Source organism: Chiloscyllium plagiosum, chromosome 2, assembly GCF_004010195.1.
Source record: "Chiloscyllium plagiosum isolate BGI_BamShark_2017 chromosome 2, ASM401019v2, whole genome shotgun sequence".
Taxonomy (NCBI): Eukaryota; Metazoa; Chordata; class Chondrichthyes; order Orectolobiformes; family Hemiscylliidae; genus Chiloscyllium; species Chiloscyllium plagiosum.
Window position 1 is genome coordinate 17,445,060 of NC_057711.1, and position 12,427 is coordinate 17,457,486.

A 12,427-nucleotide genomic window follows, 5' to 3' on the forward strand; every position below is an offset into this window, starting at 1 on the left:
CTCCCCACCCCCACCCTCCTCTCACTTATCTCTCCACACTTCAGGCACTCTGCCTGTATTCCTGATGAAGGGCTTTTGCCCGAAACGTCGACTTTACTGCTCCTCAGATGCTGCCTGAACTGCTGTGCTCTTCCAGCACCACTAATCCGGAATCTGGTTTCCAGCATCTGCAGTCATTGTTTTTACCTTGTTATTCGCTGTTCAACTGCAATTAAGGAAAGGGAAATATAAAATAAAGTCAGGAAATGCTCGGGATACTCAGCAGGTCAGGCAGTGTAGGGAGAAATAGAGTTGAACATTTTAGGTTGATGGTCTGATGAAAGAATCCTGACCAAAATCTGAACACTCCCAGCATTTTTCTGTATTGATTTCAACAAGGTCTCCCTGCCCTAGCCTGATTGCCTTTCTGGGATGGGCTATGTCCTCAGCCAATTCCACAGTTTGAACACTTCTGCCAACAACTTTCAGGAAATGAACTACAAACTGGGTGACTGCTTTGCAGAACATACAAATTCTATCCGCAAAAAGGCCCTGAGCTTCCAGTTACCTTCCACTTTAACACATCACCCTGTTCCCTGGCCAACACCTCTATTTTGGGCTTGCTGCAGTGCTCCAGTGAAGCTTAGCACAAGTTGGAAGAACAGCATCTCATTTTCCGCTTGGAAACCCTGCAATAATATTCGGGTCTGAGAAACTTCTCCCATGTGGTTACCCTAATCTTGTACCGAAGATGGCACCATAAGTGGCGACTTATAATCTTTCCACTGTACTCATTTGAGTACACGTGACAATAAAGCTAATTCAATTCAACTCAACCCCCTTACACCAGACCTTGACATCACATGGACTGCAATGACAAATAACCCATTGTCAGCCATCAATGGCCCCCATTAGCAGCTAGCCATTCATTTTCCCGACTGACCATTACCCATGTCTTTGTCTGCTCAACTGCTTTTCTCTCTCTCTTTAGGCTCCATCTCCACCCATTGTTTGTTCCACCCCCTATCCCCACCCCATCATCAGCATAGAAACTAACCCTTTCCTAGCTACCATCAATTCTGAAGTCGGGTCACTGGACCCAAAACATTAACTCTGCTTTCTCCCCACGGATGCTGCCAGATCTGCTGAGTTTTTTTGAGCATGTTCTATTTCCGTCATAGATTTAAGACAATTGGGAAAAGAATCAGTGGGCACAGAAAGAGAATTTTGAGTAAGATAGGAAGTTGATATTGGCAGAGCAGGCTCGAAAGGCCTTATTCCTTGTTTGTACGATTGTATCCGAATTCAATGCCTGATGGGCCAGTTAAAGTAGATTTAATAAAAAGAACTTGGATGTATGTATTCAAAAAGGCAACATTCCCAGGGCTTTGGGAAAGAGAATAGAATCAGAAATCCAAGAATGCAGGAAAGATCCCAGATCACGAACCCACTCAAGTCGACCTACAACACAGACTACGTTGAGAGTCAATATATCATTTCAAATGCATGTCCCTTTAATCTTTTGCTATAAATTCTGTGTCTTATGGTCCTGCTTCACAACCACCTGAAGAAGGAGCAGTGCTCCGAAAGCTACACCTGTTGAACTATAACCTGGTGTTGTGTGATTTTTAACTTTGTCCACCCCATGCCAAAACCGGCTTCTCTAAATCAGAATAGAATAGAAGAGAATATCCTTTTATTGTCACATGGACTCCATTGTAGGTGTACAGTGAAAAGCTTTTACGATGTCTGCCTTCTTATGGCGACATGAAGTCATAGAGTCATAGAGATGTACAGCATGGAAATAGACCCTTCAGTCCAACTTGTACATGCTGACCAGATATCCTAAATTAATCCAGTCACATTTGCCAGCACTTGGCCCATATCCCTCTAAAGCCTTCCTAATCATATACCCATCCAGAGGCCTTTTAAGTGTTGTAATTGTAAAACTCTCCACCACTCCCCCTGCAGCTCATTCCACACACACACTAGCCTCATATTTCCCTTTAAAATTTTTCCCCTCTCACCTTAAACCTATGCCTCCAGTTTTGGACTCTCCCTACCCAGAGAAAAGATCTTGTCTATTTACCCTATCTATACCTCTCATGATTTTATAAACCTCTATAAGGTCACCCTTCAGCCCCCAGGGAAAATGCCCCAGCCTATTCAACCTCTCCCTATAGCTCAAATCCTCCAACCCTGGCAACATCCTGTAAACCTTTTCCGAATCCTTTCAAATTTCACACCATCCTTCCTATAAGAGGGAGACGAGAATTGCATGCAATATTCCAATAATGACCTAACCACTGCCCTGTAAACCATGATCAAAATCTCGGGTTTGATACACCAGTCCTCAAATACACTTGCCATCAGTTGGCTGGTTTGCTCTATTTTTGTGTAAAATTCTATGTCAAGCTCAGTTGCATGACATGTGTCTCTTTAGTGCTAGGTATTCTGTTTTGGTTCCAAACTGTTTTTGCGGCCATACACGTGCACACATCCTTGTGGTATGGCCAAGATTTGGGGAGGTTGTCATTGCAGGGGCTGTGAAGGCTTGCTGGACTTCTGTATGTTCTATAGTTTACAACCAGCTTAAAGTCTTTTGTTCTCAACAGAAGGGACTTGTACCAGATCACTTGGGCCAGTGTGTTAAAATCCAAGGGGCTACACAGTTGGCACAAACAATACTTTGTACTGAAGAAGAGCATCTGGTGCCCTCTCCTCTGATTAATCAGTTCCCCATTGTAGCAAATTTCCTGATGTATGGTCTTTTTTTTAAATCCAGAGGTGCTGGATGTTTGGCCTTATATTCAAGGCTGAGACGTACAGATTTTTTAATCAGGAAGGGAATCAAGGGTAATAGGATAAAGAAAGGAAAGTGGACATGGGGAATTTCAGATCAGCCATGATCTCATTGAACAGTGCAGCAGACTTGATGGGCTGAATGGCTGATTTCTTATGATTTTGTATTCCGTTCCCTGTTGCAATTAAGCCCCCATATTCCTAATTCCTTGCCGTACTGTCACACAAGCGTTTTGTTTTATTTTAATACTAACCTTCACCTCAGCAATACCTTGCTATTCCTCCCACCCAAGTGGACTGTGTCACACTTGAATTGAATTGAATTGAATTGAATTTATTGTCATGTGTACCGAGGCACAGTGAAAAGTTTTGTCTTGTGAGCAACACAGGCAGATCACAGAGTTAAGTAGCATAGATAAGTGAATAATAGATAAACAGCAGCAAAAACAAAAACACAGGTACAGGGGATTTTAAGAGTTTGTGAGTCCATTCAGTATTCTAACAACAGTAGAATAGGGTAGAAACTGTTGCGAAACTGGCTGGTGCGTGTGTTCAGGCTTCTGTACCTTCTCCCTGATGGTAGAGGTTTTCCCATGTGAGATTCCATCTGTCCAAAATTTAAGTTTGATAAATTTGGCATTTTAAACAAAAATAGCTGCCTGTTTAATTGTAGAGAGTTTGACACTTTCACTTGCCGGACAACATCTGAATCAGGAAGGGAACCAAGGGTTATGGGGAAAGGACAAGAAAATGGACATGAGGATTATCAGATCAGCCATGATCTCATTGAAGAGCGGAACAGACTTGATGGGCTGAATGGCCAATTTCTTATGGTTTTGTACAAACTTGTGTGCTGGTAAATCCCCAGGGACGTTCAGGTCTGAATGGGACATTGAAAGCACAATTTGTCTTTGCAACACGAGGTGGCTGATTATCACACAAAGCACAATTGGATTGGATTTTTTTTAAAACATCCATTTTGAAGGAGCTTCATGGGCAGGTGAAATACAACAGTGGTCATATGACCAGAAGCTCTGAGGCTGGCATTACATTGCACCAATGGACTAATGGTGCGAGTGAGAGTAGGTACACGAGCAAAGAAGAAGGAAACACAAGAAAGATTATTTAAATAAAGAAATCTCCGGTTGCTAGGCTACTGACAGTCCTGTTCTATGAACAGCGTGACCGGCTGTCTGGCTCCTGTGTGTGTGTGTAGCATCTCCTGGTAAAAGGCTCCACTGCTTTAATGGTCAGCCCAGCTCCAGCAGGGTAGTAGGAAAGGGAGGCAGGTAGACTCGCTCTGCTGCTCCCTCTCTGCTGATGGATCCCGAAATGGATGCTGGAATCCTCAAGTGGTTCACAGGGAACGAGGCAGAGGTGAAGGTAGGAGAGTTAAATGTTCAGCAAGGGATGAAATGACTGTGCTGCAGAGCCACATTTCCACTGCAAGCTGATATTGGCCTGTTGTGGGAAAGGATTGAGGCAGCCCAAGTGTGTGTTGTTTTTAATTGATTTGGTGCGAAATCTGAGTGTACATTTGAGGAAGGAAATTCTGAATTGTGTAAGCATGCTGCCTGCAATGAAGACCGGGATTGAAAGGTCCGTTGATATTATTTTTATTCCCCTCCTCCTCCTCCTCCTCCTCCAGTATCTCCGTGACAGCCCAAGACCTGCTGCTGTAGTCACAGACTGGAATTGCTGCTCCTGCGGCGGTATTAAAAATTCTCGCCGAGATTCCTGTTTCAGAGGCAAAATACAAGCGGTCTCCCCTTCGCAGTCTGGAAGTCCAACTCTATTTATAACGGCTGCAGTTGCTAAATCTGCCTCCAATCTAATGCATTTCCTCTCGCAGAAACACCTCAAATTCATGAACTGTTTGTATTTCAGGGATATGTACTGTATTCCAAAATGTTGTCTGTGTTCCAGCCAATTTTATCCCAGCAGCACAATACTCAGGCTCTGCTGTGAGTTTGAGAGAGCAAGGTCGGACTCTGTTGGTCTCTTGTACAGCAGAAAAATTCTGTTTTGATCCCTGCTGTCGGCCAGTGAACTAACATCCTCTTTATGATCTGTGTTACACACACATAAAAGCAAATACTAGCGAGGGATAACTTGCAGGAAACGAGTAATAAATGTCACTGGCTGCCTATTGGCAGCACTTGTGCATATAAAAAACAAAAACAAAACACATTCAGTCGATTAATAATTTCCTTTATTTCCTATTTTGTATGTTGTCTCCTTTCTGTGCTATTCCTATCCAAGAGAGTAGATGGGGATTCATACATTAATATGGTTGGAGCTGTTAGGAAACCAGGCACAGCAAGAGAAAAAAATAACATTTGCAGAGCTGGTGAAATAATAGTGGTTTGGCTCGGTGACTACCTGCAGCAGATGTATTCATCAATGTCCAGACATCAAGGGACACAAGACCCAGCTGAAGCTTGGCCACTTTTTCATCTGAATAAAGGTTTACTTGTTCTCCCACCTACCAATCAGGTCGTGGAGAAGTGGTTATGGTAATGTTCCTTCTGACTTTCCTTCTCTCTTTTGGATATTACTGGGATAAGGTGGATGTTAGGAATGGCTCCTGGCTCCCTCAGGTATCAGCCATGACTCAGCAGGTTGCGCCCGGATCTTTGAGTCACAAGGCTCTGTGTTTGGCTCCCACTCTGAGTTGAAGTACAGGTGTCCCGTGCTGACAGTCGGTGCGATGCTGAGGGATTGCCGAACTGTCGGAGGTGAATGCTGTCATTCAGAGGAAATCTTAAACCACTTCCTTACTTGAAAGCTGTGATGGCATTATTGTGAGGAAGACCCAGGAGTTATCCTCAATATCCCTCCCAATCGACATGTGTTAGAGAAAACAAAACACAGATTATCCAGGCAGTGTCATTTTGTTGTCCGTGGCAGTTTGCTAATTCCCTGCAGCAGTTGTCACATGACAGCAGTCACTTTGTTTGACTAACTCATGGAAAATGGGTGATGCTGGCTGGCCTAGCATTTACTGCCCATTCCATGTTACCCTTGAGAAGATTGTGGTGAATTGCCACCATGACCTGCTACAAGAGTGCTTCCTTGGCTGTTAACCACTTTCAGAAAACCCATCAGTGCAAGGCTCAGTAGCAGTCTCTCTGACTAAGTCCTGAGGAACAAAACTGGGTCTGCGACAGGTCCTGAGGTAACGACAAAAATGGAGAAAACATGAACACGCTCGATGTCAGCTTTACCAATCTACTTATCGCAGATGTGTCCATCCTTGACAGAATTGGTCGGATTGATCACCGCACAGTTAATATAGAGAAAAAGCTTGCCCTCACAGTGAGGATATCCTCCATTGCATTGTGTGCACTACCCACTGAGCTAAATAGGATGGATGGTGCTGGAAAAGCACAGCAGGTCAGGCAGCATCCAAGGAGCAGGAGAATCGAGCCCTTCATCAGGAATGTGGAGGGGTTTATGCCCGAAACATCGACTCTCCTCCTCGGATGCTGCCTGACCTGCTGTGCTTTTCCAGTGCCACTCTTTTCGATTCTGATTCTCCAGCATCTGTAGTCCTCACTTTCTCCTAAATAGTGCACATATCGAACAAATCTAGCAACTCATTGCTGGACATCCACGAGATGCTGTGGTCTGTCAGCAGCAACTGTACTCCCAACACTACCTGTAATCTGGTGGACAGTATATTCCCCCATTCTGCTATTGTCATGAAGCTGGAGGGTTAGTTCTGGTTTAATGAAGATTACAGGAAGACGAGCCTGGAGCATCAACAGGCAAACCTAAAACTGAGGTGTCAACCTGATGTAGCAACAGTGCTGGACTACTTGCATGCCAAATAGCATAAGTAGCATACAATTGACAGGACTAAGCAATCCCACGTCAAACAGGTCAGATTTCTATTCTATCACCATCCAATTGAGAATGGTGATGGGCAATTAAATAACAAAAACAAGGAGGAGGTTCCATTAGTTACACCATCTTCAACAGTGGGTCGCCCAGCAAATTGATGCAAAAATGAGGTGACACATTTGTATCGATCTTCAGCCAGGAGTGCTAAGTGGATGATCTATCTCAGGCTCCTCCTCAAATACCAGTCATCAACCATTCTGTGTGATATTAAGAAACAGCTGGAGGCATTGGATGCTGCGACGACTAGGGGGTTCTGACAACATTGCGGCAGTAGTACTGAAGATTTGTAGTTCAGAACTAGCCTGTTCCTGAACAAGCTGTTCCAGTGCAGCCACAGCTCTCTTGCAATGCCGAGGTATGTCCCACAAAAAAAAAAGAACAAAGCCTTTCTGACCAATTTCCATCCCATCATTCTACTGTCAACTCTAGTTAAGTGATGGAAAGGGTCACCAGCAGTGCTATCTTCAGCACATGCTTCGAAATAATTTGCTTTCCAATGCATGATTTGGGTCCAGGCTGACCTCATAACAATCATGGTCCAAACATGGACTAAAGAGCCGAATGTCAGAGACAAAGGGAAAACTGACTGTTAGTTGAAGTCATATTGAGCATGCAAAATGAAGGTTGTGCTTTTGGAGACAAATCTCTTCAATCCCAGAGCATCTTTGCAAGAGCACTTCAGGGTAATGTCCTAGGCCCAACCAACTTCAATTGCTTCCTCAATTACATTTCCCCTGTCACTGGACGGAGGTCGGTATGTCTGCTGATAATTGTTGTTGTGACTGAGGCTGAGGAGTGCATGGGTCACAACACGAAATAAAAATAGATTTCCCCCCTATGAGATCACCAGTTAAATACCTTATTTAGCTGAGGTTTTGAATAAAATGATCAAACGACTAGCTTTTTAAATAAGCACAATTATTGGATCATTACCACAAAATTTATTCAATGACATTGCACTAATTGTTAACATGCATAGTCAGTATTATAGGAATATGAATTGTATCTGTCTAAGTATTGCCAAAATATATTCTTCAGGAAAAGAGGAAGAAAGCATTTGTTTTTTGCAGAGATTGGATTACTGGGGGAGAAATAGCCAAATCCTGTAGTCAAATGTCTAAAATGTAAAATAAGGGACCCTTGTAATGCAATGGTAGTGTCCCTACTTCTGAGACAGGAGACCTGGGTTCAAATCCCATCTATACCGGCAGTGTTAAGTAACATCTCTGAGCATATTGATTAGAAAATATGTAAACTAATTATGAGTCTGTTGTTATAATGTTTAGGTATGTCTGCTCAAGTCATTAATCATGCATAATTTGTCTAAAATCTTTGCAGATATCATTTGCTTAGGAAATACAATGACACAATGCTCCTTCGATCACTCTTTCAGGAGAACAAATAGCTTTCAACCTGAATTCAATATTCAAGGGTGGCATGGTGGCTCAGTGATTAGCACTGCAACAGCAGTCCCTCACAACAGCAGGGACTCTGGTTTGCTTCCAGCTTCAGGCAACTGTGTGGAGTTTGCACATTCTCCCTGTGTCTGTGTGGGTTTCTTCTGGGTGCTCCAGTTTCCTCCCACAGTCCAAAGATGTGCCGGACAACTGAATTGACCATGCTAAATTGCACATTGTGTTAAGTGTTAAGTCAGAGGGAAATGAGTCTGGGTTGGTTACTCTTCGGAGGGTTGGTGTGGACTTGTTGGGCCAAAAGGCCTGTTTCCAAACTGTAGGGAATCTAATCTAAAATGGTTTTACTTTTCAGAAGTAGGAGAGATAAACTGGGCAGCCTGTTTTGGACCAGATCAGAGCAGACTCCCTCAACATATTTTCAGAAGGTAGCCAAGAGCCTGATTTTTCAAGGCAGATGTGAAGTGCCTGTTTCAGATGCAATGCAATTGATCAAACTACTCCATGTGAAGCAAAACACAATTTATTTAAACACTAAAATTAAATACAATCAAAGAAAGAGGAATTTAGAATAACTTAACTCTATTGGAAATCTTAACAGAATAATAGATGCAGTAACTAATATTAATTAACTGTTGCAATGCAGTAACATCCCATAAACAAACCCTTGGCAAAAACAAAAATTCAAAACAGATTCTCGCATGCAGTTCTCCCATCTAGGAAGAAGAAAACATCAAGAGAAAGTTCAGAGAGAGTAGCAGCCAGGAGACATTCAGTGAAGCTTCCAACCTTAAGGAGACCCCAATAGCTTCTGTTTAAAGCTAAATCTAAAAACCCAGAAATCCTGATATGTGAGAAATGGTCACATCTATTCAGGCTATTAGAAAAGCCCCAAGCCCTCCCAAGCCGTTTATTCCAGTGGTTCTAATAGACTACTCAGCGCCTCTGCTTTACAACCTCTCTTCAAAAAAAAGACAAAATAACCTCTTAAGATCACTGCATCGTCACAAGCCCTCCCTCACAGTTCCCTAACTGAAGGCCAGTTAAATGAGAAGTCCTTTATGTCAGTCACTACTCAGCCAGCCCCATCAGCAGAACAAGCCGTTATCCCAAGCCATGTAATTTCAGGAAGTGTCTTAAAATAAAAATCCACTGTCCACAGCGGTTTTTTTCAAAGATATCCTTTAAAGAAACCACTCCACAGGTATTTCTTCAAAAACTGAAACAAATCCAATTTTTCACAAGCTTTCAAAATGCAAGCCCTTCAAGAGATATTAAGTATGAAGCACTTTCGTAATGTTTGCAGTCTTGGAAGAAACAAATGCTGCTTTAAAATGCATTTCATTGTAATGGGTGGACAGAACTGAATATTTTTTAAAATTAAGACTCATTCTACACTCACTCTCATTTGCTCTTTGTTTGTAATATAAACAGTTATCTCTCCTACCTTCTTAGTTCTTAGATAATTCAAATAAAGTTACATTCTTGACAAAGCATTAGCAATTAAATTGCTTTTTTTCCACAACGTGAATATTTTTAAGATAAGGTTTAGTATTTTGGATTTTATATTTTTTTCCACAAAGACTAAGTAATTAATTGCTGCAGAAGGTTGTGGAAGCTAGGTCATTGAGTGTATTTAATAGATAGGTTCTTGATTGTCAAGGAGATCAAGCATTATGGGGAGAAGGCAGGAGAATGGAGTTAAGAAACTTGTCAGCCATGATTGAATGGCAGAGTAAACTCTATGGGCGGAATGGCCTAACTTCTGTTCCTCTGTCTTAAGGTCTTGTGATCTTATGGACTAGGGAGGGTTATGATCTGTGCTAAGGTCTTTCTGTAGCTGTACTCATTTGAAATGTTTAATAGCAATTGAAGGGTCCTTCTGGTGTCAGTTTAGCATTTTGGGGAAATATGCTACTGGCTTTTTTATGTCTGTCCTATCTCCATGCAATCAAATTTCAACAATCCTTGCTACCTTGAATGGCTTTATGAAATTTAGTGCAGCCAATACTGGTTCATTGTTCAAAATAGCAACTTCTCAAAAGATGCCAGAGTTGGCACACACTGAATGTACTGTGTGGCTCTCTTTTAGAGTGAACTGCTCAGTGAAGCAACTATAGTTCTGAAATTTGCGACAAACTAAACCAACCATACATCTCCAAAATTATCATCATTTCTCATTTAGTTTTAAGGGAAGTTAACTCGATTAATGTTTGTATTTTAGTTGTTCTTGATAACACTTGGCCTTTGCCCTATAATATGCCTAAGCACACACTCGTGTCTTTGGAAATTCACCTTTGACATGGCTTATCGCCAAATCAGCTGACTGCAATTTCCTAAACAAAACCTGGACAGCTTCCAAGTGTCACTGTACACCTGTATGTTATCAGTACACTTAGAACACTATCATTTGATTCATCTGTCTCTGAAACATTGCTGAAGAATTTCTAGTTTCACTGACAAAGGACCCGAAACATTAATTCTGCTTTCTCTCCACAGATGCTGCTGTACCGTTGAGTTCCTCTAGCAATTTCTGTTATTCTTAAAGAGAGGAATTGGATAGGAATCTGTTTTTGTTACTGCATTGACCTTTCTGTAGTTCATGCAAAATGAACCATGCTGCTTAGACATTAACACAACTGAAGATTTTGACTGGGTTCATTGAGGTAGTTTTCCAACATGTATTGAATCATTTCTTTAACATGGACCTGTTTGTCTGGTCTTAAGAGATCAGGATGCTGTTTTGTTCTCTGTAGGAGAGGACTCTGCTACATACCCATCATGTATGGCTAAAGTTGTATACTCTGTTTTGCCATATAGGCTTGTCTAAATTTGGTCAGTAAACGTGTTTGGTCTTTTTGTTGTTCTGCCTCTGAAAATGAAACATGGTGTCTTCCCAATAGTACAGTCTTAGCTAACCAGATTGAAGGTGTTTCAATTAGAGAATTTTCTAGACTGCTTTCTTTCTAATTAATTTTTTTTTCATCCTGAATTGTCCTTAATACCTAATACACTTGGTCTAGCTATCCTTCCCCTAACAGTGACTTTGCTTTAAGCTATTGATATGCCACAGCCAGTTTTTTATCCAAGGTGTCAGTTCAGTCATTTATTTTGCCAGTCTTTTTAACTCCACTGAACTTTTAACCTGTACTTTTAAATACCTTTTTTTTTAAATATAGAGACAGGAATACTAATACACCATCCCCTGATTGGAATATTCGAGATTCAGCATGCGTGTTAGTACATTGCTTCATGTTTTGTAACATTATATCTTGAGCTACCTTACAGACTCCTGTGAGCCATTCCGAGAACAGGAATATGTCCTCTAACATGAATGACTTGGTCTTGGTCTCTAAAAGTATTCCGTCGGACTAGTTTCAAGCATCAGCTCACCTCATGGCCAAACCAGCCCTTCACTCTAATCATGACAAAGTTCTTGACAGTATGATATGATTGTATTTTTCAAAAATAAAATGGGCAGTACAGTAGATCAGTGGTTAGCACTGCTGCCTCACAGCACCAAGGATCTGGGTTCGATTGTACTCAGTGGATTTCTGTGTGGTGTTTGCACATTCTCCGTGTTTGTGTGTGGGTTTTCTCTGGGTGCTTTGATTTCCTTCCACAGTCCAAAGATATGTAGGTTAGACGGATTGGACATGCTAAATTGCCTATGATGTGTAGGCTAGCTGGATTAACTGTGGGACATGCAAGGTTACAGAGTTAGGGTAGAGGGTGGATCTGGATGGCATGCTCTTGGGAGGGTTGGTGTGGACTTAATGGGCAGAGTGGCCAGCTTCCACACTTTATGATGATCAACATTTTGAGGATTTGATCATGCCTATGTAAAGTTTCTCATGTCTGTGGGTGATATATAGAAGACTTTAACTGTGCTATACACAAACTATTCATATATTTCTGAAAAACTTTTAATGTGGATGAGGAATTTTGAACCAGCTGGAACTCTAATGGTAATATCAAGTAAAGAACTGGGTTACTTGGCAGTGTTTGTTCCCGAAGAAATGGTCTGAAGGAATTGAATAGCCAAAACTATTAAGAGTAAGCATGTACTGGTGTCATAGAGTCATCGAGATATACAGCATGGAAACAGACCCTTTGATCCAACTAGTCCATGCCACCAGATATTCTAACCTAATTTTGTCCCAATTGCCAGCACTTGGCCCATATCCCTTTAAACCCTTCCTATTCATATATCCATCCAGATGCCTTTTAAATGCTGTAATTGTACCAGCCTCCACCACTTCCTCTAGCAGCTCATTCCATACATGTGCCACCCTCTGAGTGAAAACGTTGCCCCTTAGGTCCCACTT

At 41.8% G+C, this 12,427-nt stretch overlaps 1 protein-coding gene across 8 annotated transcripts in view; it reads left to right on the top strand.

Annotated features, from left to right (window-relative positions):
* Nucleotides 1–12,427, top strand: part of wdr17 (WD repeat domain 17) — a 159,162-nt gene that overhangs the window by 19,814 nt on the left and 126,921 nt on the right. For 2 of the 8 annotated variants that reach the window (XR_006313775.1, XM_043704690.1), the window contains exon 1: nucleotides 3,999–4,164. The exons of 4 other annotated variants lie outside the window; for them this stretch is intronic. Coding sequence is in view for 3 of the 4 variants with exons in the window: in XM_043704690.1 (XP_043560625.1) it covers nucleotides 4,102–4,164 (63 nt within the window). In the remaining variant the exon portion in view is untranslated. Of the gene's footprint in view, nucleotides 1–3,998; nucleotides 4,165–12,427 lie in introns of those variants that run through there. 2 more of the 8 variants (XM_043704704.1, XM_043704752.1) reach the window with 1 other exon arrangement.